The 26,509-nt window shown below is 42.1% G+C and overlaps 1 protein-coding gene across 7 annotated transcripts in view; it reads left to right on the plus strand.

The window, feature by feature from the left end:
* Positions 1-26,509, plus strand: part of RNLS (renalase, FAD dependent amine oxidase) — a 318,654-nt gene that overhangs the window by 229,783 nt on the left and 62,362 nt on the right. For 2 of the 7 annotated variants that reach the window (XM_080687544.1, XM_080687543.1), the window contains one exon: positions 4,070-4,726. The exons of 4 other annotated variants lie outside the window; for them this stretch is intronic. In XM_080687544.1, the coding sequence (XP_080543670.1) occupies positions 4,070-4,222 (153 nt within the window). In that variant the 3' untranslated portion in view covers positions 4,223-4,726. Of the gene's footprint in view, positions 1-4,069; positions 5,788-26,509 lie in introns of those variants that run through there. One more of the 7 variants, XM_080687540.1, reaches the window with a different exon arrangement.

Here is a 26,509-nt window from a genome sequence, read left to right on the forward strand (position 1 = left end):
ATTGAGGGGGGTCCCCCCAAGCCAACAAACAATTCTCAGACACCAGCAGGATATCCAAGAATTCAATTCTGACACATCTACCCAGAGGCAGCATCAGATTGCACAGGTTAAGAGTTTAGTGCTACAAGACTAATGATTGAACTCCATCTTCAGCCTCTGTCCCCTCCCTGGAGTTGGGGGGGCGGGCTAGTAGGACTACAAATACCAAACCTCTAATCACAGGGTTGGCTCCACTGGCACCAGCCCCCATCCTTAATTTTTTGACTTTCCAAAAGTCACCTCATTAACATAACAAGGGGCAACTTTATCACTCTCAACACTTAAGAAATTCCAAGGGTTTTGGGAGCTGTGAGTCAGGAATTGTGGACAAGACCCGAAATATATGGAAAATATATGGTGATCATCTGAATAATCAAATATGTATTTCTTGTAAATTATACTATCACACTGTGAAATATACCATTAGTACTTTGATAGGAGTTGTGGTGAATCAATCTATAGATTGCTTTGAGTAGTAATGGACATTTTATTTTATTTTTTTGTTAATTCTCACCTGAGGGTATTATTCCTCTTGATTTTTAGAGAGTTGAAGGGGGGGAGAGAGAGGGAGAAAGAGAGAATATCGATGTGAGAGAGACACATAGATTGGTTGTCTTCTGTAGGCACTCAGACCTGGGCCAGGGATCGAACCCATCATCCTTCAGTATGTGGGCTGACACTCTAACCACTGAACAGCACAATTCCGGGCTAATGTGTACATTTTAAATCTAGTCTTTTTTTAAATTTAATAAATCTTTATTTTTCAGATTATTACAATTGTTCCTCTTTTTTCCCCCATAGCTCCCCTCCACCCGGTTCCCACCCCACCCTCTGCCCTTACTCACCCCCCACTATCCTCATCCATAGGTGTATGATTTTTGTCCAGTCTCTTCCCACACCCCCCACACCTCTTTCCCCCTGAGAATTGTCAGTCCACTCCCTTTCTATGCCCCTGATTCTATTATATTCACCAGTTTATTCTGTTCATCACATTTTTTTATTCACTTGATTTTTAGATTCACTTGTTGATAGATATGTATTCATTGCTCATAATTTTTATCTTTAACTTTTTCTTCTTCCTCTTCTTAAAGAATATCTTTCAGCATTTCATATAATACTGGTTTGGCGGTGATGAACTCCTTTAGCTTTTTCTTATCTGTGAAGCTCTTTATCTGCCCTTCAATTCTGAATGATAGCTTTGCTGGGTAGAGTAATCTTGGTTGTAGGTTCTTGCTATTCATCACTTTGAATATTTCTTGCCACTCCCATCTGGCCTACATAGTTTCTGTTGAGAAATCAGCTGACAATCGTATGGGTGCTCCATTGTAGGTAACTGTTTTTCTCTTGCTGCTTTTAATATTCTCTCTTTGTCTTTTGCTCTTGGCATTTTAATTATGATGTGTCTTGGTGTGTTCCTCTTTGGATTCCTTTTGTTTGGGGTTCTGTGCGCTTCCTGGACTTGTAAGTTTATTTCTTTTACCAGGTGGGGGAAGTTTTCAGTTGTTATTTCTTCAAATAGGTTTTTAGTATCTTTCTCTCTCTCTTCTTCTGGCACCCCCATAATTCGGATATTGGTATGCTTGAAGTTGTCCCAGAGGCTCCTTACACTATCTTCATATTTTTTCATTCTTTTTTTTTTTTGCTTTTCCGGTTGAGTGTTTTTTGCTTCTTTGTATTTCAATTCTTTGACTTGATTCTTGCGATCCTCTAGTCTGCTGTTGGATCTCTGTATAATATTTTTTATTTCAGTCAGTGTATGCTTAATTTCTAGTTAGTCTTTTTTCATATCCTCGAGGGTCTCACTAAATTTATTGGCCTTTTCTAGAAAATTCTTGAAAAACCTTGTAACCGTGGTTTTGAACTCTATATCCAGTTGTTTGCTTTCCTTCATTTCTTTCATTTGTGATCTGTTTCTTTGTCTCTGCATTTTGGCTGCTTCCCTGAGTTGATAGAGTGGCTTTGTGTGCTAGGTGTCCTATAGGGCCCAGTGGCTCAGCCTCCCCAGTTACCTGAGGTGGACACTCTTGGTGCACCCCTTTGTGGGCTGTGTGCACAGTCTTGTTGTAGTTAAGCCTTGATTGTTGTTGGTATCACTGGGAGGAATTGACCTCCAGGCCAATTGGCTGTGAGGATCAGCTGTGTCAATGCTGGGAGAACTTCTGTGCTGCAGACACCCTTATGAGACAAGACTTGCAAAAGCCTCTCTGCTCAGCTTGGATGGGGTGGAGTCTCAGGGCAGAGCAGACAGCATTGGTTTTCCGTCAGCCCTGCCCTAATAGGCCCCTGTGTCTCAGTGTCCCATGGTAATCGCTGCAAGCACATCTGAGAGAAAGGCGCCATCGAGTTCCGCCCGCTGCAAGACAGTCCAGTTTCATCCCGTATGAGTCTGGGTCCCCAGAGTCTCGCCCGGAACTGGAGATCAGTGTAGTCAGGAGCTTTTGTCTTCCTCCTGCTTGAGAAAGCCAGCCGCGTACTCAGTTGCCAGTCCTTTCCGTGCGCATGTCTCAGTACCTCTGCCTCCTACAGCTCCTCTGGGTCTCAGTGTGCTTTTCTCTTTCCTTCTAGTTGTAGAATTTCCACTCAGCCAGCCTTCCTGTGGTTCTGGATGATGTCTGTTTTATCTTTTAGTTGTAGTTTTGAAATTGTTGTGCGAGGCAGCAGTTTAGGTGTTTACCTATGCCGCCATCTTGGTTTCTTTAAATCTAGTCTTTATGGAAATATTTCCAAAAGTGTTAGAAATGTGAGTTCCAGATTTAGCCTGCTCTGTTTGAATTCCTTTTTCTTCACTTCTTAGCTTTCTGTCCTTGGACAAGCAACAATCTTTCTGAGTCTCAACTTTCTCATCTGTAAAATGAGAATAAGTGTAACCACCTAATAGGGTTGCTATGTGAATTCAATGGGGTGTGCACGTAAAGCATTTAGTATCAGTGAACATTCAAGCAGAGCTAACAATGATTACTTCGTGCACATTAGAATTGAGTCTTGAATATTGGGACTATTATCGTGAACATTAATGATTACAGAAAAATTAATAAGCTGGCACCCTTGGGGCCTATTAGGAGCCAGAGAGTTATTTGTCCCTTCACTAAATGTCCCTGAACAATCAGTTGTCACATTCTGAAATTGCTAATTTATATAAAAACCTAACAGTGTTCTTCCTCCCTTAGTGCTTCACTGACAAATCAAATCATCTGACTTGTTAAAATTCCATCCAAAGCAGGAGAATGAAAGCTCTGACCAAGTGCCCAAGCCTGTCTTCTGGTGCCTGTCTCTTTTAGCCATTCAATGATCTCTTCTGCTGATTTCAAGATTATTGGCTCTAGAATTGCAAATACTAAATACTACAGCATGATTTCACGTTTAGGTGGAATCTAAAAGAGTCAAGGTCATAGAAACAGAGAGTAGAATGGTGATTCTAGGAGCTGGTGGGTGGGAAAATGGGGACATGTTGGTCAAAGGGTACAGTTACAGTTATAAGATGACAGTCCTGGAGGTCTAATCTGACTAGTTAACAATACTGTATTGTATACTTGAAATCTGCTAAGACGATAGATCATAAAGTGTGCCATCAAAAAAAGTGAAATGATGGATATGCTAATTAGCTTGATTTGGTGATTATTTCACAGTGTCTACGCATATCAAAACATCTAGTTGTGCACCCTAAATATATTCAATTTTTATTTGTCAATTTGATAATCAGTGAATGATTCTGTGAATATCATTTTCTTCTTATAAAAAAAATCACTGTACTTTCAACTAATTGTGCATATCATGAGATACTAATATTGAAGTTCAACGAACTTCTGATTATCTTATCAAATAATTGAAAATGCAAACATGTAAGAATGTCACTGTAAACACTTGGATGAGGGGGAAGCATAGGGGGTCTTGGTTTTGTTTCCTGTTGCTCCTTTGAGACATCTTGATTTCTCCAGATTGAGAAGCCTTCCCCAGGTGGGTGTTGACAGGATAGCACAACAGAGCAAAGAATGTCAATTGCAATTACACCCCCCACACTTTTTTTTTCCAGGTTACAAATGCTGCTGTCAACTCTCCTGGCCAAATGACTCTTCATCTGAAACCTCTCCTTGTGTGTGGAGGGGATGGATTCACTCATTCCAATTTTGATGGCTGCGTCACTTCTGCCCTGTGTGTTCTGGAAGCTTTAAAGAACCATATTTAGTACCTGTATTCTTTCTTTTAATTTTTTAGTTACAGCTGACACCCAATGTTATGTTAGTTTCAGTTGGACAACATAGTGACTAGACATTATAGAACTTGGGAAGTCATCACCCCAGTAAGTCTATTTAGTACCTGTATTCTTATTATCTACTTACTAGTACATGTACTTTGGGTTTTTGTTTTCATAATTTTTAGTTATTGATCGTTTTGTTTTCTGTTTTGTTCAGAGAAATTACCGGAAAATTGTTCTTCACTTGTCATTTTCTCATATGGAGTAAAAAATCAATTTTATAATATTGATAGTTACAACCCAGGCTAGAATAAAAATTCCTTGGACCTTATACCTTTGTCACCTTTCTGAGTTGCCATGACTACCCCTTGATGGAGGAAAAGTAAGCTAAAGAATCCCCCCCAAAATTTGTCAAATTAAAGTAGCAGTTCATGTTCCCAAACCTTTATTTTTCTTTTGAAATTTTTGTTTCTAAATAAAGAATAATCATTATCAAAGGCTCATTTTTAATCTTCAAGTATGCCCTTGATTCAATATTTTTGCAAACTGCTGAACTTTAAGGCCCCTCCAAACTGTGAATAACAGATTGTAATTTTTTTTTTCTCGTTTCTCTCCCAAGTTATTAATGATCCTGAATTGTAGGTCATAGATGTCCTTGTCTCTAGGATCGCAGTTTAGAGGGCAACTTGACTGACAAAGTAACCTCTCTTCAAATTTTCAGAAAATAACCAGATTCAACTTGACTTTCCAAGTCACACAATACTTTTTAACCTTCAAAACTCCAATCTTATTATGATAGATAAAACATATTGATCTTTACCTTTTGTTATCTCTTACAGCTGCTGCTATTTGTTACTTGTCTGTATGATCCAGTATGTGCTGTGGCATTTAGACTGGGTCAAGTTTAATGAATTTAATGCAGCCAAAAAAATGTACTGAACCAGAAAATAGATGCACTTCAAATAGTTCAATATTTGCCAACTTAATGGCTGTTGCATGCTTCAGGGACAACCCAGTGACCTGCTGGCTAGAGAGAAATTAATCCCCAGCCTTCCAAATAAGTGACTTGTTGCTAATTTGAAAAGCAAGATGGCGAGTTCTATTTTATGATTTTGAAATGAAATTGTTGTGCCCTTTCAAACTAAAAAGTTCAATGAAAGACTTTTTATCTTGGTGGTAACCCAAAGTTTCACACTTACATGCCCACTAATCATACATACACATGCACAGGCCTGGTCAGAACTTGCTTATATAGCTACAAAGTGGGTTTTGTGATCCTGTGGAATGTGATTACATGTGTCCTTTTAGCAATCAACTGATGAGAAACAGAAATGCCTCCATGTAGCTAATGTCACTTATTTTTGAAAGCAGAGAAAGAAAAAGGGAAATTAATGTGATCTCTGCTATGATATGATGAAAACATTGAGACTTTTTTCATCATTTGCATCCATATTTGGTTAACATTTTCTTTATTTTGGCTTTATCCTTAAAACATGGTAGAAAAGCCATTCAAATGTATTAACTATTTTATCCTATCTAATAAAAGAGTAATATGCAGATTGACCATCACTCCAACACACAAGATGGCTGCCCCCATGTGGTCAAAGATGGCTGCCCCCATGTGGACACAAGATGGCCACCACAAGATGGCCAGCAGGGGAGGGCAGTTGGGAGGGACTAGGCCTGCACGGGAGGGCAGTTGTGGGTGATCAGGCCAGCAGGGGAGGGCAGTTGGGAGGGACCAGGCCTGCAAGGGAGGGCAGTTGGGGGCGATCAAGCCTGCAGGGGAGGGCAGTTAGGGGTGACCAGGCCGGCAGAGGAGGGAAGTTGGGGGCAAACAGGGTGGCAGGTGAGCAGTTAGACATCAATCAGGCTGGCAGGGGAGTGGTTAGGGAGTGATCAGGCTGGCAGGCAGAAGTGGTTAGGGGCAATCAGGAAGGCAGGAAGGCGAGCATTTGGGAGCCAGCAGTCCTGGATTGTGAGAGGGATGTCCGACTGCCCGTTTAGACCCGATCCCGGTGGGATCGGGTCTAAACGGGCAGTCAGACATCTCTTGAGGGGTCCCAGATTGGAGAGGGTACAGGCTGGGCTGAGGGACACCCCCCCCCCCCCGCACGAATTTCGTGCACCAGGCCTCTAGTTTTTAATATTATTCTGGAGCCATTTGACGGAAAGCTTCCTGAAGCTTTAAGAACAAGGATATATTTGTCTCATGAATGTATATCCTCCAAAGAAGAGAAAAACAAAACAATTTGTAAATGTGGGATGGGATACATAAGGACAGGACTCTCCTAAGCCATTACTGATGACTTTCAATATCTATTCATTCTATGTTTCCCTAATAATTCTGTATGTAGATCATTGTTACTTTGCTATTTTAATCATTTTGAAAACTCGTTTTACATTTAGATGTATCTCTGATAGGAGCAGGCCAATTCCCTGATGCCCAGATAAGGGAGAAAAAAATGTATCAAATGTTAATGTTCTTCATTTTCATTCACCCCTATCCCTGAAGAAATGAAATGGATATGGGGTTATCCTGTGCTGGAAGCCATCCCAGCCGGCCGTGAAACTCAGGTGGCCTGGTCACCCTGAGAGACCCAGGGCTAAGGTATTGGGCTCCCCTGGAAAAGAGGGGTCAGCACCGTTTGGAACGGTTGCCAAGGTGTATGTTTGTCAGCCCCACAGGACCATACTGCACCACGACATTTCCAAACAAGAACGTTTATTAATCACGCCAGCCAAGGAAAGCTGCTTTGTTTTTGAAAGGAGCATATTCAAGAGAGAAACGGCTTGAGCAGTGAGGTGATTTAATACTTGTTAGCTGATAAATATAGCCTTTGCTGGGATAAAACTGTATGCTGCAGTGTTGAAAAGCTTAATTACCAAACTGTCTATGCACGTTTTGCTCAGGCAGCAAGGGTGACAAATTATAGCAGAGGAATAGTATTTTTCACCTTTGGCATTTCTGAAGGGGAGAAGCATGTCTAAAAACACTAAGAAAGCAGTAATAATCCTAGGACAGATGGGGGAGGGGGGAAGAAACTTCATTGAGTCACCAAGCCTTCTGTGCAAAATGCCATCATCCCCACTCCCCAGCCTACCCATTACTATGTTAAGTAAAAAGAACAAAGTCCATTTTACATTTATCTAGTATTTTCTACTCATCCAAGTATGTATAGAATGAGTATATATCCACTTTTCATCCTCCTAACACCCCTGTGAAATATGCAGAGCAAGGAATTCTTATTCACCTTTGACAAATGAGGAAACTGAGGCATGCCCTAGCCGGTTTGGCTCAGTGGATAGAATGTCAACCTGTGAACTGAAGGGTCCCAGGTTCAATTCCGGTCAAGGGCACATGCCTGGGTTGCAGGCTTGATCCCCAGTAGGGGGCATGCAGGAGGCAGCCAATCAATGATTCTCTCTCATCATTGATGTTTCTCTCTCTCCCTTCTCCCTTTCTCTCTGAAGTCAATAATATATATATATAGTAAAAGAAACTGAGGCATGGAGATTGGCCAACCAAGGTCACATAATGAGATGCCAGGACAAGACCCAAGCCTTCTATGACCACTTCTATTTACGTGGCACCATGCTGCTGCCATATGAACTTGATAATTAAACCTGAACTGAAATATTAGTTGGCAGTACAGTCAGCACCGTGTGGTCCTGTTATTGATGTTTCATTTCAGAGAGCTAATACTAATCCTGATGTGGTATATGCAGGAGTCTAATATGGAGTAAAGTCTCCACGAGTACTGGCTAAATGATTTATATTCCCGTTATTTTTATTTGCTGGTTTATTTCCTTCTTTGGGGGGTTCTTGCTGTGAGAAATAGCTGCATCACAATGACACTGAATATCAACTGAGCAGTAATAGGTTAGCTACAGACTACATTTATCGTTTCTTTCTTTGTTTCTTCATCCGTTTTGTTTCATTCTCCTCTGTCATTTCTTTCTCCTCTTTTATTTTTTCTCCTGCTTCTTCCCCTATGCCCAATTCTCCATTCTCAGAAACCTGCACTATAAATGCAATCACATTATGATTCATATCATTTGTTCTATCTTATTTTAATATATCCTTTTTTTTTCTCTAAAATTTTAAAGCAGTTGATTCTGCATTTGATTCAAGTGGCCCAGATAATCATTATTTTGATTTTCAGAAGTGATGCAAGAATTTAAAACTGGCTGTAGATGTCAGGGATCTCAGTGCTGATAACCTAAAGAACACATGCAAAGCATGGGATCAGGCTCTGAGCTGGGCACATGGGAATGTAATCAGCAATCTCCACCTAAAGGTTATGGTCAGGGGAAGACAAGTCACATGAAGTGGAAGGCAGGGTCAAGGTTCATGTCGGTGTCATGTCAGGCAGTAAATTAGATGCTCTAACTCGTGAAGCTGGGGAATCTTCAGAGAAAGAACCCTGTTTCTTTAGGAGAGGGTCCCTGAACAGATGCAGATATTGCATCAGGCAAATACACCCTTCCACACCCAACCTGGGCACACCTGGCTGACTCCAGGAATCTGAACTTCATAGCAGGACAAATGGGTCCTTTCTGTGGAGAAGGCTCAATGAGACACAGAAAGTGGGAAGAGGAAAAAGCTTCAGTGAACCTCAGGCTTGCTCATGCAGGACTACGCGGCAGTATTCCAGTCTGGAATGTGCTTCTGTCTCAGCCAGTATCATCTGGCCCCGTAAGCCAGGGAAGAATGGAGTGGTAATGTGTTCCATGTTTCCTTCTCAACAGATAGCCATTAGAGTCCAAGTAAGATTTCATAGCGAATTCATCAAATGGACCTGCTAAAAAGAAAGACTATCTAGGAGAGTGTTAATTTACAAGGCATGTAGAGCCACAGAATACTGGAAATCAAGGTTTAGAGGGCTTGGAGACCATTTGGACCAGTTCTTAGCCATGTTGGATTTTGAACCCACTTGAGAAGCTGGAGAAAACTATGGATCTTCTCCTAGCAGCAACAATAAAGAGAACTATGCATACACGCACATAGAATTTGCATACCATTTTAGAGCCTATTCTTATAAATAAAGTTTAATTGGATCACAGCCTTGCCCATTCATTTGTATATTGTCAGTGCTGTTTCTTTACAACCACAGCAAAGATAAGTGTGTCAGAGACCATACGGCCTGCAAAGCCTAAAAAAGTTAACTCTCTGGTGCTTTAATAATAATAATAATAAAATGCTGACTCCTGTTTTAGGGGATTACAAACCCTCCAAAATCTATTTTTAGACACTCGGGAGTCTATGGACCCCAGATTAAGAACCTCTAAATCTCGACCCCATGGCCTTATGTAAATACAGGCTTATCTTAGATCCACACATCTGGGCCATTGTTCCATGATCCTAAGCCCCATTGGAAATCTTTTAAGGCAAGAGTTTAGCTTTGTAGTTAAGAACAGGTTCTCTGGAGTTAAATAGATCCGTGTTTTACCCAGACATTGCTCCTCATTGTGTGACCTTGAGACAGACACCTCATCATCTGAAAAACGAGTTGGTGGAAGCTACTCATAGGATTGTTGTGAGGCTTAAATATACAGAAAACCTTAGTGCTGGACATGTAGCAAGTGCATAATAAATGATAGCAATGATGGTGATGATGATGATGATGAGGGGGGGGAAGAAGGAGGAGGAGGGAGAGTAGAAGCAGATCTTCCTGGTGCCTCCAAAGCCCCTGGGAAGGCCAGTTTCCTCTGTGTTTACATAGGACACTTAGGAAAGCGGATGGCAAGGAGACATGGACATGGACAGCCAACCATGGTGAAACTCAGAAGCTCAATAGCTCTAGGTTTCTTCAAAACCGTCATGAAACTGAGTAGCAGTGTCTCCCTGAGACCAGCCCCGAGCCACGTTCTCTTGTCCCGTTGGTTTGCTCTCATGGGGTCCTTGAAAAGAAACCATGGTAAGTCATTACCAGGAGTCGAGGTGGTATAAAATAGAAGCATTCTTTGCAATGAATGGTGTCTATTCTTTAGCAAGTATGTGTGCCAACTGCAAAAAATTGCATGCTTGGACTAGGTCCTCCTGAAGATTGTTTACAGGCAGACCTTGGAGATATTGAGGGTTTGGTTCCAAACCACTGCGATAAAGCAAGTACCACAATTCAGCAATTGGTAATTTTTTTTGCAGGTGGAGGGTCTTTACCTTCAATTTGTAAAATGCACATCTGTGAAGCACAATAAAGCAAAGGTCAATGAAACAAGGTATGCCTGTACTGAAGCTCTGAAACACTGTGAAAACTTGGACTGAGTTAGTTCACACTGTTAACACGTCAGACTAACTATGCCAGTTCATTTCCTGCCCTTGGTCTTCATTTCAAAAAGCTCAGCTCCTGGTAAATTCCGTGACATCGTGGTGGGTTCCATGCCATCCTGAACCCACCACTTTCTAGACATGTGATAGTAGACCAGTTTCTTATGTCCCTGAGCCTGAAGACCATCATCTGTAAAACCCGCATAATCTTCAAAAAGGTATTATAAAGTTAGATAAAAAAGCAGTTTACTATTGGTTTTAAAATTGACACAAATCAATGGAAATAATGTCAATAAAAGCACTTAATTTTATCAAGGAAGCATTACAAAACCATACATGGACTAAAGGAGTGAAGATAAGCAAATATATATTCCTCCTAATAAAACAGAGCAAAATATAGATGAATATTTAAAATTCTCAGGAAACAAAACTACAAGTTTTATAGATTATGAAAAATCACTTAAAATAATTTAAAGTAAAAGTTTAATATAGTAGATAAAACTTCTTATAGGTTAAAATTTGTTATTTTATGTTTTATCATATATACATTGTTTTTAATTGTGATAACATGGTCACATATCTATACTTTGACTTTATATATGTACCCTGTTTCCCCGAAAATAAGACAGTGTCTTATATTAATTTTGCTCCCAAAGATGCGCTAGGTCTTATTTTCAGGGGATGTCTTATTTTTCCATGAAGAAGAATACGGTATACATTTATTGTTAAATGAAAATAAAGGAAATTTATTACCTGTATACGGTACGGTAGTACAGTAGTTGTCAACACAAACCAGACAAACTGTGAATCCTACAGTATCAAGAATTTACTCATTTATTCAATGACAATCATGTCATCATCTTCTGGAACATCATCATAACAATGCAATTCCTGAATTTCCTGGTGAATTTCTTGTGACTCCATTTCTTTCAGAATCAGTGGACCAAATCTTGCATGTTTAGCAATAGCACTGTCTTTAAATGAGTACTTCTTGTCAAGGTAGCCTGCTCGCAGTGCATTTGCAATGCAACTGTCAGTTATTTTCTCCCATGAATTCTTCACCCAAGTCACAACTTCTTGCAGTTTAGGTTTCACAAAGTTTCCACGCTGATTTCTCTCCATTCTATTTTCAATGTAGTCATTAATTTCCATGCTCAAATTGTCTTTGAATGGCTTGTTTAATGCAATATCAAGAGTCTGGAGATAGGCCATCATTCCTGCGGGAATCATTATCTGATCTATTTTTCTTTCGTGAAGAAATGTCTTCATGTCTTTAGCGTGGTGAGTGCTGGCTGCATCCCAGACTAGCAGACTTCTTTGGCTCCCTTGCATAACAAGCGGCAGCATTAAATCGACCCACTTCCTTATAACTGCTTGTGCGGCCCAGGCTTTTTCAGTTTCAAGAATAAAAATGCCCAAAACACGTTCAATCTTTTCCTTCTTGCCCTTAGAAATGATTAAAGGTGGGATTTTAGTGCCATCCAGACGAATTGCCAAAATACAGGAAACATGTGCACTTTCGTAAGCAGTGGAGGGAATGTACACTAAGGAGGCAACCCGCTGTTCAATTGTTGTTTGAGATGATTGGCCCATAAACACTGCAGTTTAATCCATAGCAATCATGTTGGAAAGATTGTATTTAGAGAAGTCAGCATCATCAATAAAGGACTTGAATGCAAGTGCTCCCTTAATAACTTGAGTATCTTCCAACCTAAACAATGTTGTACCGGTAGATCTTCTTAAAGACAGTTCACTTCGCTGAAGGAAATTATCCAGCCAGTGTTGTGATGCTTTGAAGTCTTCGGGGGCTATGTCAAACTGTGGTGCCATTGCAAGGGCAAATTCTTGAATCTGAGCCCTATTCACAACCAAAGCCTTTGCTCTCCTGTCAACAACCCATTCACAGATCAGGTCTTCCAGCTCGGAAAATAATGGTTGCTGACCTGATCCACACTTGCGCTTTTTAGCACTTCCCTTGTCCACTTGTTCAATGAGGTTACCATACTCTGCTCACCATTTTCAGACCAACTGGATACTCAACATCTTCTCTTTGCAAAAAGCAGTAAGATTTTGGCCCCAAGAGTCTTCCACGATTCCTTTCTTGTACTCCACGGAGTAGCTTTTTCTTTCTGTGCTCATTTCTAGGGGTAAAAAAAAAGGAATTGGGGTATCAAGGTGGGGGGAGGGGGATCACTCAAAATGACACAGGGGGGACCAGAGGGGGGAATCAAAATGGCACAGGAGAATCAGAGGGGGGATTACCATTTTAGTAACCCCTTTTGATCCTCCTATGTCATTTTGATTGTCCCCTCTGACCCTCCTGTGTCATTTTGATTGTCCCCTCTGATCCTCCTGTGTCATTTTGATTGCCCCCTCTGATCCTCCTGTGTCATTTTAAGTGATCCCCCTCCCCCCACCCCTGTGCCACTGAACACCTTCACCAGACATCCCCCCTACCCCTTTATCAGACATTTACCCCCTGGGGCCTGCCTGGGGACTATCACTGGGCTTGCTGGGGCCTGGAGCTGGGATGGAGCAGGGTCTGCCACTGACTGAGAACCTTCAGTCATCATGAAGGCGGCCGCAAGCATCAGGTAGTGTCACCAGAGACAGACCAGCACTCACCACCTTCGCCGCGTCCCGTCCGCTCTAATCCTCCTGTTCTTCTACACGCATCTGTGAAAGTCTCCTCCTCTCTCCCGCCCCGCTTTCACCGCTCACTCCGACCTCCGCTCTGCCTCCACACAGCAGTGACGTCAGGACTTCGCATAACGTCACTGGTTGCTAGACGCCAGTCGGGGCGGCCCTAGTGACCAATTTACAGTAAATTAATTTTCATTCTGAGACAGAGCCTGGGGGCCTTATTTTCGGGGGGATGCCTTATATTTCACTCAGAAGGAAACCTGTAAGTAGGTCTTATTTTCGGAGGATGTTTTATTTTCGGGAAACACGGTATTTATAAAATATGGCTATGTTCTCTGACTTTTTAAATTTATAGCATGTTGTATATAGTTGTTGTAATAAATACCCTTGTACATGCCTCTTTTACACTAATGCATCCTAATTTTTCCAAATATGGGCTTTGACCCATAAATGATTTGTAATAGCAATTTAGGGAACCAAGAAGTTATTTTCATTGTTGCCTCAATTAAAAAAATGTATATTTTTTTATTGATTTCAGAGAGGAAGGAAGAGGGAGAGAGAGATAAAAACACTAATAATCAAGCTCATAACCCAAGCATGTGCCCTGACTAGGAATCAAACCATGACCTCCTGGTTCCTAAGTTGACACTCAACCACTGAGCCATACCAGCCAGGCTGTTGTTGATTTTTTAATTAAAATAACAGAAAGAAAAAAGAATGAGAAGGCTGATTTGTGGTAAGAGTAGCTATTATTTCATAAACTTTTGTTTCCTTGCCCTGGATCAATGTAAACTGGTTTCATATAGAAAACCACTGCTAGAAATCTACCTAATAAAAGAGTAACATGCTAATTGACCGTACCTTTGCGACACCCACCAGCCAATCAGGAGTATGCAAATTAACCCAACAAAGATGGTGGGTTAATTTGCATATGTGGGCACTAAGCGGCTGGGGGTGGCAGGCGTTCCGCACCACCCCAGCTGCTCCAGGCTGGAGCAGAAAGGCGGCTCCAGCCTGGAGGGGAAAGGTGGCTCTGGGCCAGAGCGAAGGCGGTGCCAGCAGCCAGGGGAAGGAAGGCCTATTCTTACATGAATTTTCAGGCATCGGGCCTCTAGTATGATATATAAAATATATTACCACTTTTATCCTATCTAGCCCCTATACTACACCAGTTCTCTCTCAGTCCAAATCTGGAGGTGCTGAGGCTGGGCACAAAGTTACAAGCTTCAGTTAAAAAAAAAAAAAGGAAAAAGAAAGAAACCAAATGTGATTCTATCCCTATACCATGCATTACAGGCTGTTCTGGGAATTTGCCTCACTGGGCATATCCCATACGTAATGGCATTTTCTTTTTCTTCTGGGGAGAGCCAGAGCCGCTGTCTCCCACAGATGGCCATGTCTCCATCACAGGTTGCATTGCTTTCTTTGCTAGACATGGCAGAGATGAAGCATCAGACAGCAAGGACCTCCTGGGGCTGCATGTTTCCATTTGTGAGGATGCTTTTAGAGGGAACAAGAACAGAGGCATAACACCACCAATTTTCCAGGCCAAAGTGCTGGGTATTTGATTCAGGCCCCTCATGTCGGGTTGAAACGATATGCAATCCATACCTTCTGACCCAGATGAGAGATAACAGTCATCTTAAATCAAAATGAAACAGGATGGGGTGAACAAACCCACATAAAACAAGCTGAGAAGTCCTCTCTGTCTCTCTGGGAATCCGAGAGCCTGCTGAGCTATCCAGACCAGGGATGTTCCTGTGGTTTACTAGTGAGCTGGCTTGAAAGTTTTGCTGTCACTGAGAAGAGAAATCCGAAGGCTAGTTCAGCATAAATGGCCCCCTGGCTGCATTGAGGGTGACCACAGGTGAGTCATAAGCAGTGCAGAAAAGTAGATATGCACTCTGGATGTCAGAGGAATGCCACTTTTATCTCCGTCTCAAGACGAGTGTCTCATGAGGAACTGAAAGTGGAATTAATCAAACTGAAATCTGCTGACCTCATGAGCATAGGCCCTTCTCTGACCTGAGTCTGGGAAGTGCCACTGGTAAACCCCCAGAAATGAATTTGCCCATCAGAAAGGAATAGAATTAAATACTCTCAGATGTACTCAGTGACATTTTCACAGCATTAGAAGCCAAACCTCTCCACCTCAAACCAAAGCACTGAAATGCTTGATTCTGTGCCGTTGTGGGAGGAAGGCCCTCTATCAAAGGCAGGCTCCAATACCACAAGCCAAAGATAAATAACAGAGGAAATCATTGAGACCATGACCTCTTGGTGACCTGCTGGAGCTCAAGCTTTGCTAGACCTCAGAATATCAAAAGGCCACCAGCCCGCCAAGAGCAGTGTATGTAAGAATAGCATGGAAGCCACCTCGGCCTGGCTCTCTAGGAGCTTGAGAAGAGAAATCCCAAAGGAATTTTCTGTTATATCCCCAAAGCAAGGGCTTGATGTTTAGGTGAAGAAATCCCTTCTGTCCAGTGGTGAGATATCAATATGTGAAAAATGTGGTTTCTCACCAACTAGCAAATAATGAACTAGCAGGATCTCATGGGACCTTCTCCTCTGGGGGGTTTCAGTTATGGAGTCCCACCAATGAACAGTATGGAGTGTTTGCTGTATGAGAACTTTCTTGTGGAAAGTTTTCAGAGGATAGTCTACAGAATCAGACTCACACTGCTCCTGATGGGAAGCACTGAGCAGATGGAAGCATGGGTTCCCCTTTGATGCACTGTTACATACAGCACATGAAAGCAACTCCTGGACGCCACCTCCAGTTTAGAAAACCCCTGAGGCACAAGACAAAAACTAAGGCTGAAGGGAACCAGCATCTAACAAGCAAGGCTTGGCCCATAAGTTGCCATGGGAGTGTCCGGCCTGAAGACTGAGGCAATGTCAGCTAAATCCTCAAAATAAAAAGTGTGGAGAGAAGCCAGGAGACAAAACCTGATCTTCAGTCTGATAGGTAGGAGATCTTGACCACAGGAGAAGTTCAAACAGATCTAATTTGCATCTCTTAGCTATAAGACTCACCAAGGAGTACAAAGATCCATTGATAGATATGATATAGAGAGAAATACATATGCATATTTACAAAGATCGATCACATGCAAGAGGATCAGTTCTTCAGGTTGAAGCAAGACTCCCCCTTGATTATTCCAAGGGCCTCTCTAATTTAAGCCACAAATAAGGGGGACTTCTCAGGTCCTTGCTGCCTGATTTTGTAACTTTGTTACCCTGTTGCAGATTCCCCCCAGACAGCCATAACCTCTGTCCTTGATCCATTGTGGGGTTGGTCATCCAAATAGAGAATCTAAACCTTATGACCCCCGAGGCCAGGCCTTGGTTTGTTGATGGGTGAGAATGACAACTCAGACTTGTCCAATGTTTCTGTACTTTGGTTTTCTGCCACAGCATCTCAAACAGTGAAAAACAGGGACTTAAAGGAGGGAAAAAATAAAAAAATTAAAAAAAAAAACACAACAATAAAATGCTTTCATGCACAGAACCTCAGTTTAGTATACTAATCCTATTTATATATAGAAAACCTGTTCTCAGGAATCTCATTGTAAATACTCCTTTATTCAGAGAACTGTCAATTCATAACCATTACTTGAGAATGCTAAGTGAGGGTTTTGTGCATGAAAACATTTTGTTCAATCTCATGGTTATTACATAATTTTTTAAATGGCCAAAAAAGCCTGATAGATTTGATTCACTTGGATTTTGCATTTTATTGCTTGTTCCCCAAATAGGATATGCCTCCTTGAGTTTCACTGATATTTTAACAGACTCGGGCAATTCATTGATTGTAGCGAGCATTTGTCAATTGTCTCCCAAACAATTGACTACCTTCCAAAGACTTCACTTGGGTTCCTTCCCTTTTCCTATTCTCAGTGCATGTGGTCTGAGGCATAACCTCTAGGCCGGGATAATCAGTATTTCACATTGTGTTGGCCACAGCAACATGTTCAGGAGTAAAATAAACTTGTTCTATCATATTGAGGTTCAAAAGTTGATGAAACGCGCATCGTAAAACAAAGGGTCATTTTTAGTGTGTCCTTTGACCACTGCCCAGGATTCATAGAACTTCTCTGCTTATGAACAAATCTTACACTAAAGTTTCTCCCTATAATTATAGCCCATAAAATGTCATTCCTTTCCCAAGATATGTAAGATCCAAATTTCTCAGACCAGCCCCTGTGGGTGCTCCGTCTTTTCCAAGTGTGCTTCTGAGCCCCTTATAAAGACACTGGATCATGTAGCTCTTCTTAATTTCTACATCTAGATTCTTCGTTCCTCTCTTCCTGCTCCCTTCTTTCATGCCTCCCTTCCATCATTGACCATCTTTCTAAAAAATGTAACCAAACCCAAAATGTGGAGGTCTGACTATATTGCTCCCAGAGTCTGTAATTTATAGGTTATATTCTCTTCTTAGTTAGGCTTAGGGTATGTATTGGTCATGTTTTCCTCCAGGAATCCAACCCCTCCTTGTGTTTTATAGCATTGCTTCTCTGTTGCTTGTTGGGTTTGCAGCAGTGTATCTTCAAACATCTGCCAAACTGCTAGGGTCGTCACTCTGTGAGATCGGTAATTCCTTAAAAGTGGAATGCATGGCATATCAGTTGGGCACTCTGGAAAACAGACACTAAGATCAAATTAGATGTAGAAGGGGAAGTGCCTGCGAAGGATGAAGAGTGCAGGGAGCAGAAGTGGGTGTGGAGCGCTTTCAGGTGGTGCTGCAGGTCTGACGTCTGTGAAAGAAGAAAAGGAAGAAGGAGGGCTGGGTTGGAAAAGCTACAGAGTGCAAGCTCTAGCTCATCTCAGGCTGGTTATTTGAGAGCACAAGAGCAAAGATAACCTGTTAGAGGAAGAGATGGCTCAGGCAGGAGTGGCCCAGCTCTTGTGCCCCAGTCTGCTCAGTGCAATAACTGACTATCAGCCAACTACCTTCCTCACCACTGGAGTAGAGTACCTCCTGGCAGCCACTATGGATTTGTGGGTATTTTAAAAGTGGCAGTTGTTTGGCATATGGTGTGTTTTTGTGTGTGCGTTTATTTATTTTTTAATATATTTTTATTGATTTCAGAGAGGAAGGGAGAGGGAGAGAGAGATAGAAACATCAATGATGGGAGAGAATCATTGACTGGCTGCCTCCTGCACACCCCCTACTGGGGATTGAGCCTACAATCCGAGAATGTGCCCTTGACCAGAATCAAACCTGGTACCCTTCAGTCCACAGGCCAACACTCTATCCACTGAGCCAAGCCGGCTAGGGCTGTGTGTATGTGTGTTTAAAAGAAAGAAGATCAGCCCAGCTGGTGTGGCTCAGTGGTTGAGCGTCAACCCGTGAACTGGGAGGTCATGGTTCTATTCCCAGTCAGGACAAATGCCCAGGTTGTGGGCTCCATCCCCAGTGTGGGGTATGTGGGAGGCAGCTAATCGGTGATTCTTTCTCATCATTGATGTTTCTATCTCTCTCCCTCTCCCTTCCTTTCTGAAATCAATAAAAATATATTTTTTAAAAGAAGAAAGAAGATTGTCTTGAAAATAGGAGTCTGAGCTGTGACATGATAAAACCTTGAAAACCAGAATAGAATCTTTCTGTCTGGGAGAACAGGTCTCACCCCCAACTTCTAGACTGTCTGGTTGAAAGAGAATAATTTCCCAACTTTAAAAAGGAATAGAATTAGAAATGCCAAGAGTGCAAAGTATTCTGGGACTACTGGGCATCCAACATGCTGTGTTAATCATAAAGGGGGAAAAGCCCTCTGTTTTGGCCACAAATCAGGAGAGTTATTTTGGGAGCAGCCTCATCAATGACCCAGACATTACCATTTGAGTTCCAAAAAGCCCTGAAGAACATGAGAGTGCTTTGCCACTGCTGTGTGTTTCTAGGGGAGCCTGCAGAGAAGCAGGTCATTGTCATTAGACAAGGTGAACTTTCTTGGGAAGTGACTTGCCTGCCTATGCAATGGCCTTCAAGGCTCACAGTCTCCAAGGTCTTATACGGTCTTGTAAAAAAGCATTCAGACTTTACCTGTACATGCCACCTTATACCAGCCCATCTTCTGCCAATAAATTGCCCGATATAAGAAAGACCAAGAATGTACCACTATTTCTAGAATCTTTATGATGTTTTCTATGTAATTTCTCTGGCTACTGGGGAGACAAAGGCAAAGGGATTCAAAGAAAAGTAATGCATGATGTGAACCCTAAAAGGATGACTGATGAATTCCCTACTTAGGTCACTTATGAGCAAACCCAGACCCTCCTCTTACTCAAAGGGGAAAAATAAACCATTTATAATAACCAATACTAGTGGTGTACTTTTGCATAATCTCATTTCATATTTAGAACATCCTATCCACAAGGTCTTTACATAATCCTCCTTGGAGATGAGGACACCTAGGCTCAGAGTGCTTAAGTAATTTACCTAAACTAACCCAGTTGGCAAATGGCTGAGCTGAGACTTGACCTTGGACCATTCTGACTCCAGAGCCTATACCCCTAACAACATTTTCCTATTTCTCAACCATTGTGATCAGGACAGATCCAGGTTTTGGGGGAGCCTGAAGCTTATATATTAGGGGCCCTTATTAAGAAAAAAGAAGAGCCAAAACCGGTTTGGCTCAGTGGATAGAGCGTCGGCCTGCGGACTGAAAGGTCCCGGGTTCGATTCCGGTCAAGGGCATGTACCTTGGTTGCGGGCACATCCTCAGTGGGAGGTGTGCAGGAGGCAGCTGATCGATGTTTCTCTCTCATCGATGTTTCTAGCTCTCTATCCCTCTCCCTTCTTCTCTGTGAAATATCAATAAAATATATTTTAAAAAAAGAAAGAAAAAAGAAGAAGAAAATATATGAAAACAAAGTACAATCCAAGGCCTTATAAGGGGTCCATGCAAGTGAGGAAGGCTGAAGCATTAGTTTCACAGTAAATCCATTTTTTATTGTGATAATGATATTATTGCCAACAATGCTAATATGAAGAAGAATAATTATTCTTCAAATCCAAATATATGAAAATCTGGTTGGTTTAGGATTTAAAAATTTACTTTGGAAAACGAAGTTGCTCTAGGTACTCAGAGACCCGGCATGCCCCTTTCCAACACCATATAATTTCTCTGCATCTGAGTCATACCCAACCTGCTCAAATTCTCTTCATGTTATTCTTGCATCTCTGTTGGCGCTAGCTTTCAACTTCTTAATAATGATTATAATTATTAACATTACTATGTGTACCATGCTTTGCTCTAAGCCCTTTTCTCATTGCCTGCTAATTAAAATACCTTATATCATTTCTACTTTTCAGATGAGGAAATTGGGGTCCTGAGAGATTAAACAGTTTATCTTTGAAATATGCTTTCTTTTTTTTTTTTAATATATTTTATTGATTTTTTACAGAGAGGAAGGGAGAGGGATAGAGAGTTAGAAACATCGATGAGAGAGAGACATCGATCAGCTGCCTCCTGCATACCCCCCACCGGGGATGTGCCCGCAACCAAGGTACATGCCCTTGACCGGAATCGAACCCGGGACCCTTCAGTCTGCAGGCCGACGCTCTATCCACTGAGCCAAACCGGTTTTGGCTGAAATATGCTTTCTTAACCACTACAACACAGTGCTTCCAATAGTCCAGGTAAATCAGACCTTAGGAACTCCATAGAGGTAATACATAATTACAATGTCTTGATAAAGCACCAAATATAAGGCTACATATTCTGTAAGTCACAGATTTAATACTTCGGTCAGAATTCCCTGTGTATAGTGCAAGAACAAAACCATATTTCAAGCCAATTCAACAATTTTGAGACATAGAAGTCCTTGAAACTATGTAATTTAGTGACAGGAAATACATTTTTTCCTGGGTTGCAAATTATGAAGCCCAAAGAATAAGCTTGGTAGTGCCTGAATTGACATACTTACTATAGATATTATACTTTTGTAGTCAATATTAAATTACCAGAGAGGTGTGCCATCCCTGAAAACTAGTAGCCAACCAGAAATGGTGCCTGAGGAAACTCAGGGGATGGTATAAAATTATCTGGTGAAACTGGTTTGGCAGTCTTCTTGGGACTGAAGCTCCATGGAGGGTACATATCTACATCATGTTTCCTGAACTTAAATATTTGAAGGAACCTCAAATTTTACCTCATTCAAACCCTTCATTTACAGGTGAAGTCAGTGGAACCTTGAGATGCCAGAGCTGATGAGCATCATCTTATATAATAAAAGCCTAATATGCTAAGTGTCCGGTCGACCGGTCAGCCATTCAACCAATCAAAGCGTAATGTGCTAACGATCTGCTAAGGCTGCTCAACCACTTGCTATGATGTGCACTGACCATCAGGGGGCAGATTCTTCAACCGGTAGGTTAGCTTGCTGCTGGGGTCTGGCTGATAGGGACTGAGCAAGACAGGCCAGACACATCCTGGAGCCCTCCCGTGGTCCCTCCCCAGCTGGCCAACCTCCCGAGTCTCTCCCCGGCCCCAATCACGTACCGGTGGGATCCCTCAGCCTGGCCTGTGCCCTCTTGCAATCTGGGACCCCTCAGGGGATGTCAGAGAGTCGGTTTCGGCCTGATCCCACAGGCCAGGCTGAGGGACCCCTCTGGTGCACGAATTCATGCACTGGGCCTCTAGTTCATTCAATAAAATACTCGAACAGATTATGGAACTAAGATAGAAGACTCTTCCACTGCACCATGCTGCCCTATGGCTAGGATATACTATTGGGCACAAAATCAGTTATCTTGGAATTAAAAAAAAATATGTATCTGACATACACACACAAGATTTTCGTTGGTTTGGGCTCTGCATACCAAGTTACCATCATCTCCCACAGTTCCCCAGTATGAAACCTTGTTCTTTCTATTTCCCAGAAAGATGTGATTCTCAACCAATTGTTCTTAACCAACTCCTTGGAACTCTTCCAAACCAATATTTTATAGACAATAATGTAAATGATTAAATATATTCTAAACCATACTTCAGTGCTAAGTAGGAAGCAACCATTATGTGATAACATTTTCTACTGTTACCAGAGTATTTAGAATTAGAAAATGATTGAAGTCCACAGAGTGAATGTGTAGGGAAACTGAGGCATCCAGAACACTCTTGAGCTTGAGGGATTCAAGCTTACCAGAAACAGAGCATTAGAGGCGCCACTTTCCACACTTCCATGATCCCTGAGTCAAGGATCCCTGCATCTCAGGGGAAGGAATGAGCCTATCTTTTATGATACCAAAGCCCTAACACTCCCAAGATAAGAGTACCTCTATGGGATTTGGTCAAAGGGTTCCTTTTATGACCTAATGGCCAAGTCTTGCGACTTTGAGTTTATTACTATTGCCATTATCTCAGTTTGTTTGTCAGTAAAAGAGAAGAATGAATATTTGCAATCATAAAATAATAATTGCACTTTGCATGGAGAATTCCCAGTGAAATGAGAAGTCATGATTAGCATACATACCAGGGCTATCCAGTTAATATTAATTATCTCATGTATTTCCCACTACAGCTCTAGGAGGAACGCATTATTATATCCTCTGTTTACAGGTGTGGAAACTGAGGATCAGAGAAGTTAACTAATTTGCCCAAAGGTATCAGAACAAGTGAGTTGTGGAGTCAGGGTTCAAAGCTGCCTTTAAAGACTATTTTTTCCACAAGTTAAAATGGATTTTATTTAATAGAATCCAGAATGCATAGTCCTAAACATTTATCTTATGTCCAAGGTCCTCTGAGAATGTATGCCTAAAAACTCTCTCTTACAGGAAAACTATTAATGTCACAGTTAGTCAATGGTATTTATTAACTACCCTTTATGTCCTACCAAGAATAATGGCAATAACATTTTGTGTGCCAGACTCTCAACTTCTCAAAGCATTATCCATATCTACTGATGCATTTTATTCTCACAGAAGTACTATGATTCCTCAGAGATGAGGTCAAAGAATTTGCCTAGTCAATTATCAAGTTTCCCGACTCTTCCTCCAGAGAAATTTCTTTTGAGAGGAAGAGTGTGCATTTATGCATGTGTGGTTCAATTATTCTATTGGATGTTTTAGGTAAAAAGAATAAGTGTTTGTTGTAACAAGTCAAACAGTACAGATCTGTTTTTGAGATTAATTGCCTTCTCCTTTCTTCTTTCAATCCCACCCTCCTGAAGTTATCCATGGAAAGTATCGGTATATAATCTCCTATTCCAGACTACAAACATTCATGGTTTTAAAGATAGTATCATAGACTGACTCATGTAGTAAATGCCACTTCTTCCAGGATGTCATAAGTATAACTTTTACAATTTTAGCACAGGAATCCACTTGAGATTCTATCAGTAACCCTAGAGACTATTTTTGTCTCCCCTAGTGATCTCATACCTCCCCTCCTGGACCCTTCTTCCTAGCTCTAGGCCTCCCAGACTGACCATTTACAAACTAGGTTCCCGAGATTCATCGCCACTGGCTGAGCTTGCTATGTTCTGAGTTTGTCACCTACTTAACATAGTCACTCTTCATCCTAGTACATAAAAATTGTGATCCAGACTCACTCTGTCACCTTAGCCAGCTGCCCATCAACTGCCATGGAGGGCATCTTGTGGTCTCTAAGGATGACTTTATAAGAACTTCAACTTGGGAGAATGTAGCACAGCTTCCACTAATCCCTTCCTGCCATGCTCCTGACAAGGTAAGAGTGTCTCTTGGGCTCTGTCCTAAAATTGTTTTACAATCACTTAACTTACACTCACATCACATCAATTTTGACATGGTAATGTGATTTGCATTGATTTGAGGCTGCCATCAGGATGAGCTCATAACTATGTAAAAACCTCTGCTGGGTAAATAAAGAACTGATTTTGAATGTGAGGAATGATGGAGGATGGAAAAATCACAGAAACAATACAAGCGCAGTAGGGAAATTTTAGACATCAAACATTTTTTTTTTTAACCCAAAATACCAAAGGTCACTAGTCTCCCACATCAAATACACAGACCATTTTTTTTAAACAAATCCCTTTCAGGCTGAGTCTTAAAACAAGTCTCAAATATGTGATTGTGTAAAGAAGATGCTAGGATAATTTTAAATCTGTTGTTTTGAAAAAATGCTGGAGGATCTGTTCGGGATGTCACACACGGAAGGCGATGAAGAACGGCACCATTTTCTTTCTGTCCCCATTCAGCGCGTGGACTTCAACCTACCCAGAGCTGTTGTCATCCGACAAACCAATCCTGAAGTGCGAAAGTCCAGAATCATACTCATTGCAGGCCTAAGATGCCACCGGAGGGGCAAAGCGGGCTGCCAGATGTGGCTTTGTGCCAGGTTTTAAAAAGACTAGCAGCCCCCTCTGTATTTAGTTAAGGCTGACCGGAACACCCTGCTTCTCCCAAGATGCAACTTCTGCAGTTATCTCGGCAACAGTCCAACATTTATCTCGGTTTAGCCAAAAGTGGGTGGCATTCGCATGAAAACGACCTTCACCCTCTCATCCTGTCTGGAGAAGGCAGGCAGAGACAGAAGGTTTTCGGGCTGAGTTCCCGCCGACCTTAACTGGAATAACTTGCTCTCTTTCATGAACATCTGCAGCTGTGTCCTCCTCGGGGAGTTGTCCAACTAGATGTGATTTTAAACATCTGTCAGCTAAATCAGAGCTCCAAATTTAGCACTCGGGAACATGATGTGGATTTGTGATGCTCGCTGGAGAACACTGGATTCATAAACCAAGTTCACATGACCCAGCCGGGTGGTACTCGGGGTGGTAATTTCATCTATGACACATTTAATTCGCCTGCACATTTATGGACGTTACGTCAAGGGAAAGAGTGGTCACTTCCCTGCAAACTGCTTTCTGAACTGCTGCAAGATCAATAGCCAGAAGGGCAAGTCTTTACGCTGGGAACACGGACTGTGTTCCTATCCAATCATTTGCCTGGAATTTTTAAAAATTCCCAATGGGCTCATTTCTCTGAATTTCCTGAAACTCTGTTCTCTGCCCTGAGCTGCTTTTTTGGTCTAGCTACAACTCTGCTCCACTGAACCCATCCTGGAGAAAGCGTTCTGCGTGTAGTCACGAACCGCAGTTACCATGTTTGGAGATATCAGGCATGGGAGAATCATCCTTTCCCTGCATTGAATGATGTGTCTGAAGGCCTTCACTCAACGACTCTCTCTGCTGAGGCAATACTCCTGGCTGGTTGGCTAGGACTCCTTAGTGCACATGCGGGTTTGTCACCTATTTTATTAGTTCTTGAGACGATGGTGTCCTTGGAGGGAGACATGGGAAGGAACATCCTTGCAATTCAGTGTGGGTCCCTGACAGATGATTGGCCACAGGAAGCTAAAACTTGTGGATTTGCTCTACTTAGGTTAACACAAAAGCTCACAGCCTCCCAAGTCCATTCCTCCATTAAGCCTTCCCTAGTTCTTCAGACAGTTAGTTACCTTCTCTGAGATCCCAGTACAGCCTGTGTGTGCCTCTCATCAGGGAGAATGTGTGGTGCTGTCAGGGAGTGTGTTCAAATGTGCCTGGGGTCTCCAGGGAGGCAGAGTTGGGTTTGATTTGTCCTATCCCCAAGATGAGGACAGACTGTTGCCAATGGACATATTATAGATAGTGAATAAATGCACGCGGGCCTGGCACGGGTGTTTAAGGTCTACATCAAGGGGCCAGGAGAGCTAGTTCAGGCACAGGGTTGCTGGGAATAGGAGAACTCTTACAAAGGTAGCTTGGATAACCACACATGGATCATGCCTGCATGCAGGGAACTGACTCAGCCACATTTTTGCTGTTGGAGAGATGGCAGTCCTCTCACAGGTACCCCCAGGCGAGGACAGCTTGGAGCTAGGACACAGGGAGAGCAGTGTCATCTAAAAGGGTCATTTATAGGAACTGAGCAAGGAGGGGCTTCTGCCCCAAAATATCTTCTTTCTGGCCCCTGAACTTAGAGTGTTTTAAATGTATTCCTGGAAGGCACATTAATTCTTCCCTCTACTCATCCCACCTTTGGGATGACATATCTTGGGAGCCCACATAAGATAATAGCTAAGACCAAAGATTATGGCCTCAGACAGAAGAGGGTTCAAACCCCCGTCTGTCATTCACTGCAGTGTATTATCCTGGGGAATTGCTAAACATCTCTGAGCTAACTCCTTAGGTAGCTCAAGGGATTAAATGAGCCAGTATGAGTATCTGACACAGAGCCAACGTTCAGTATCACCAATATTGTCATCATTACTGTCATTAGGTTGGACTCTTTTGTTTGCAAGTGATAAGAATGAACCAAACCTGGCTTCAACATCCAGGTGTGTCTCACAGAAACTGAGTGGGCATGCACGTGGGCCTCAGACAGGTACCGGCACCTCTGC

The sequence above is a fragment of the Plecotus auritus genome, assembly GCF_963455305.1.
Source record: "Plecotus auritus genome assembly, chromosome: 9".
In the NCBI taxonomy this organism is placed as follows: Eukaryota; Metazoa; Chordata; class Mammalia; order Chiroptera; family Vespertilionidae; genus Plecotus; species Plecotus auritus.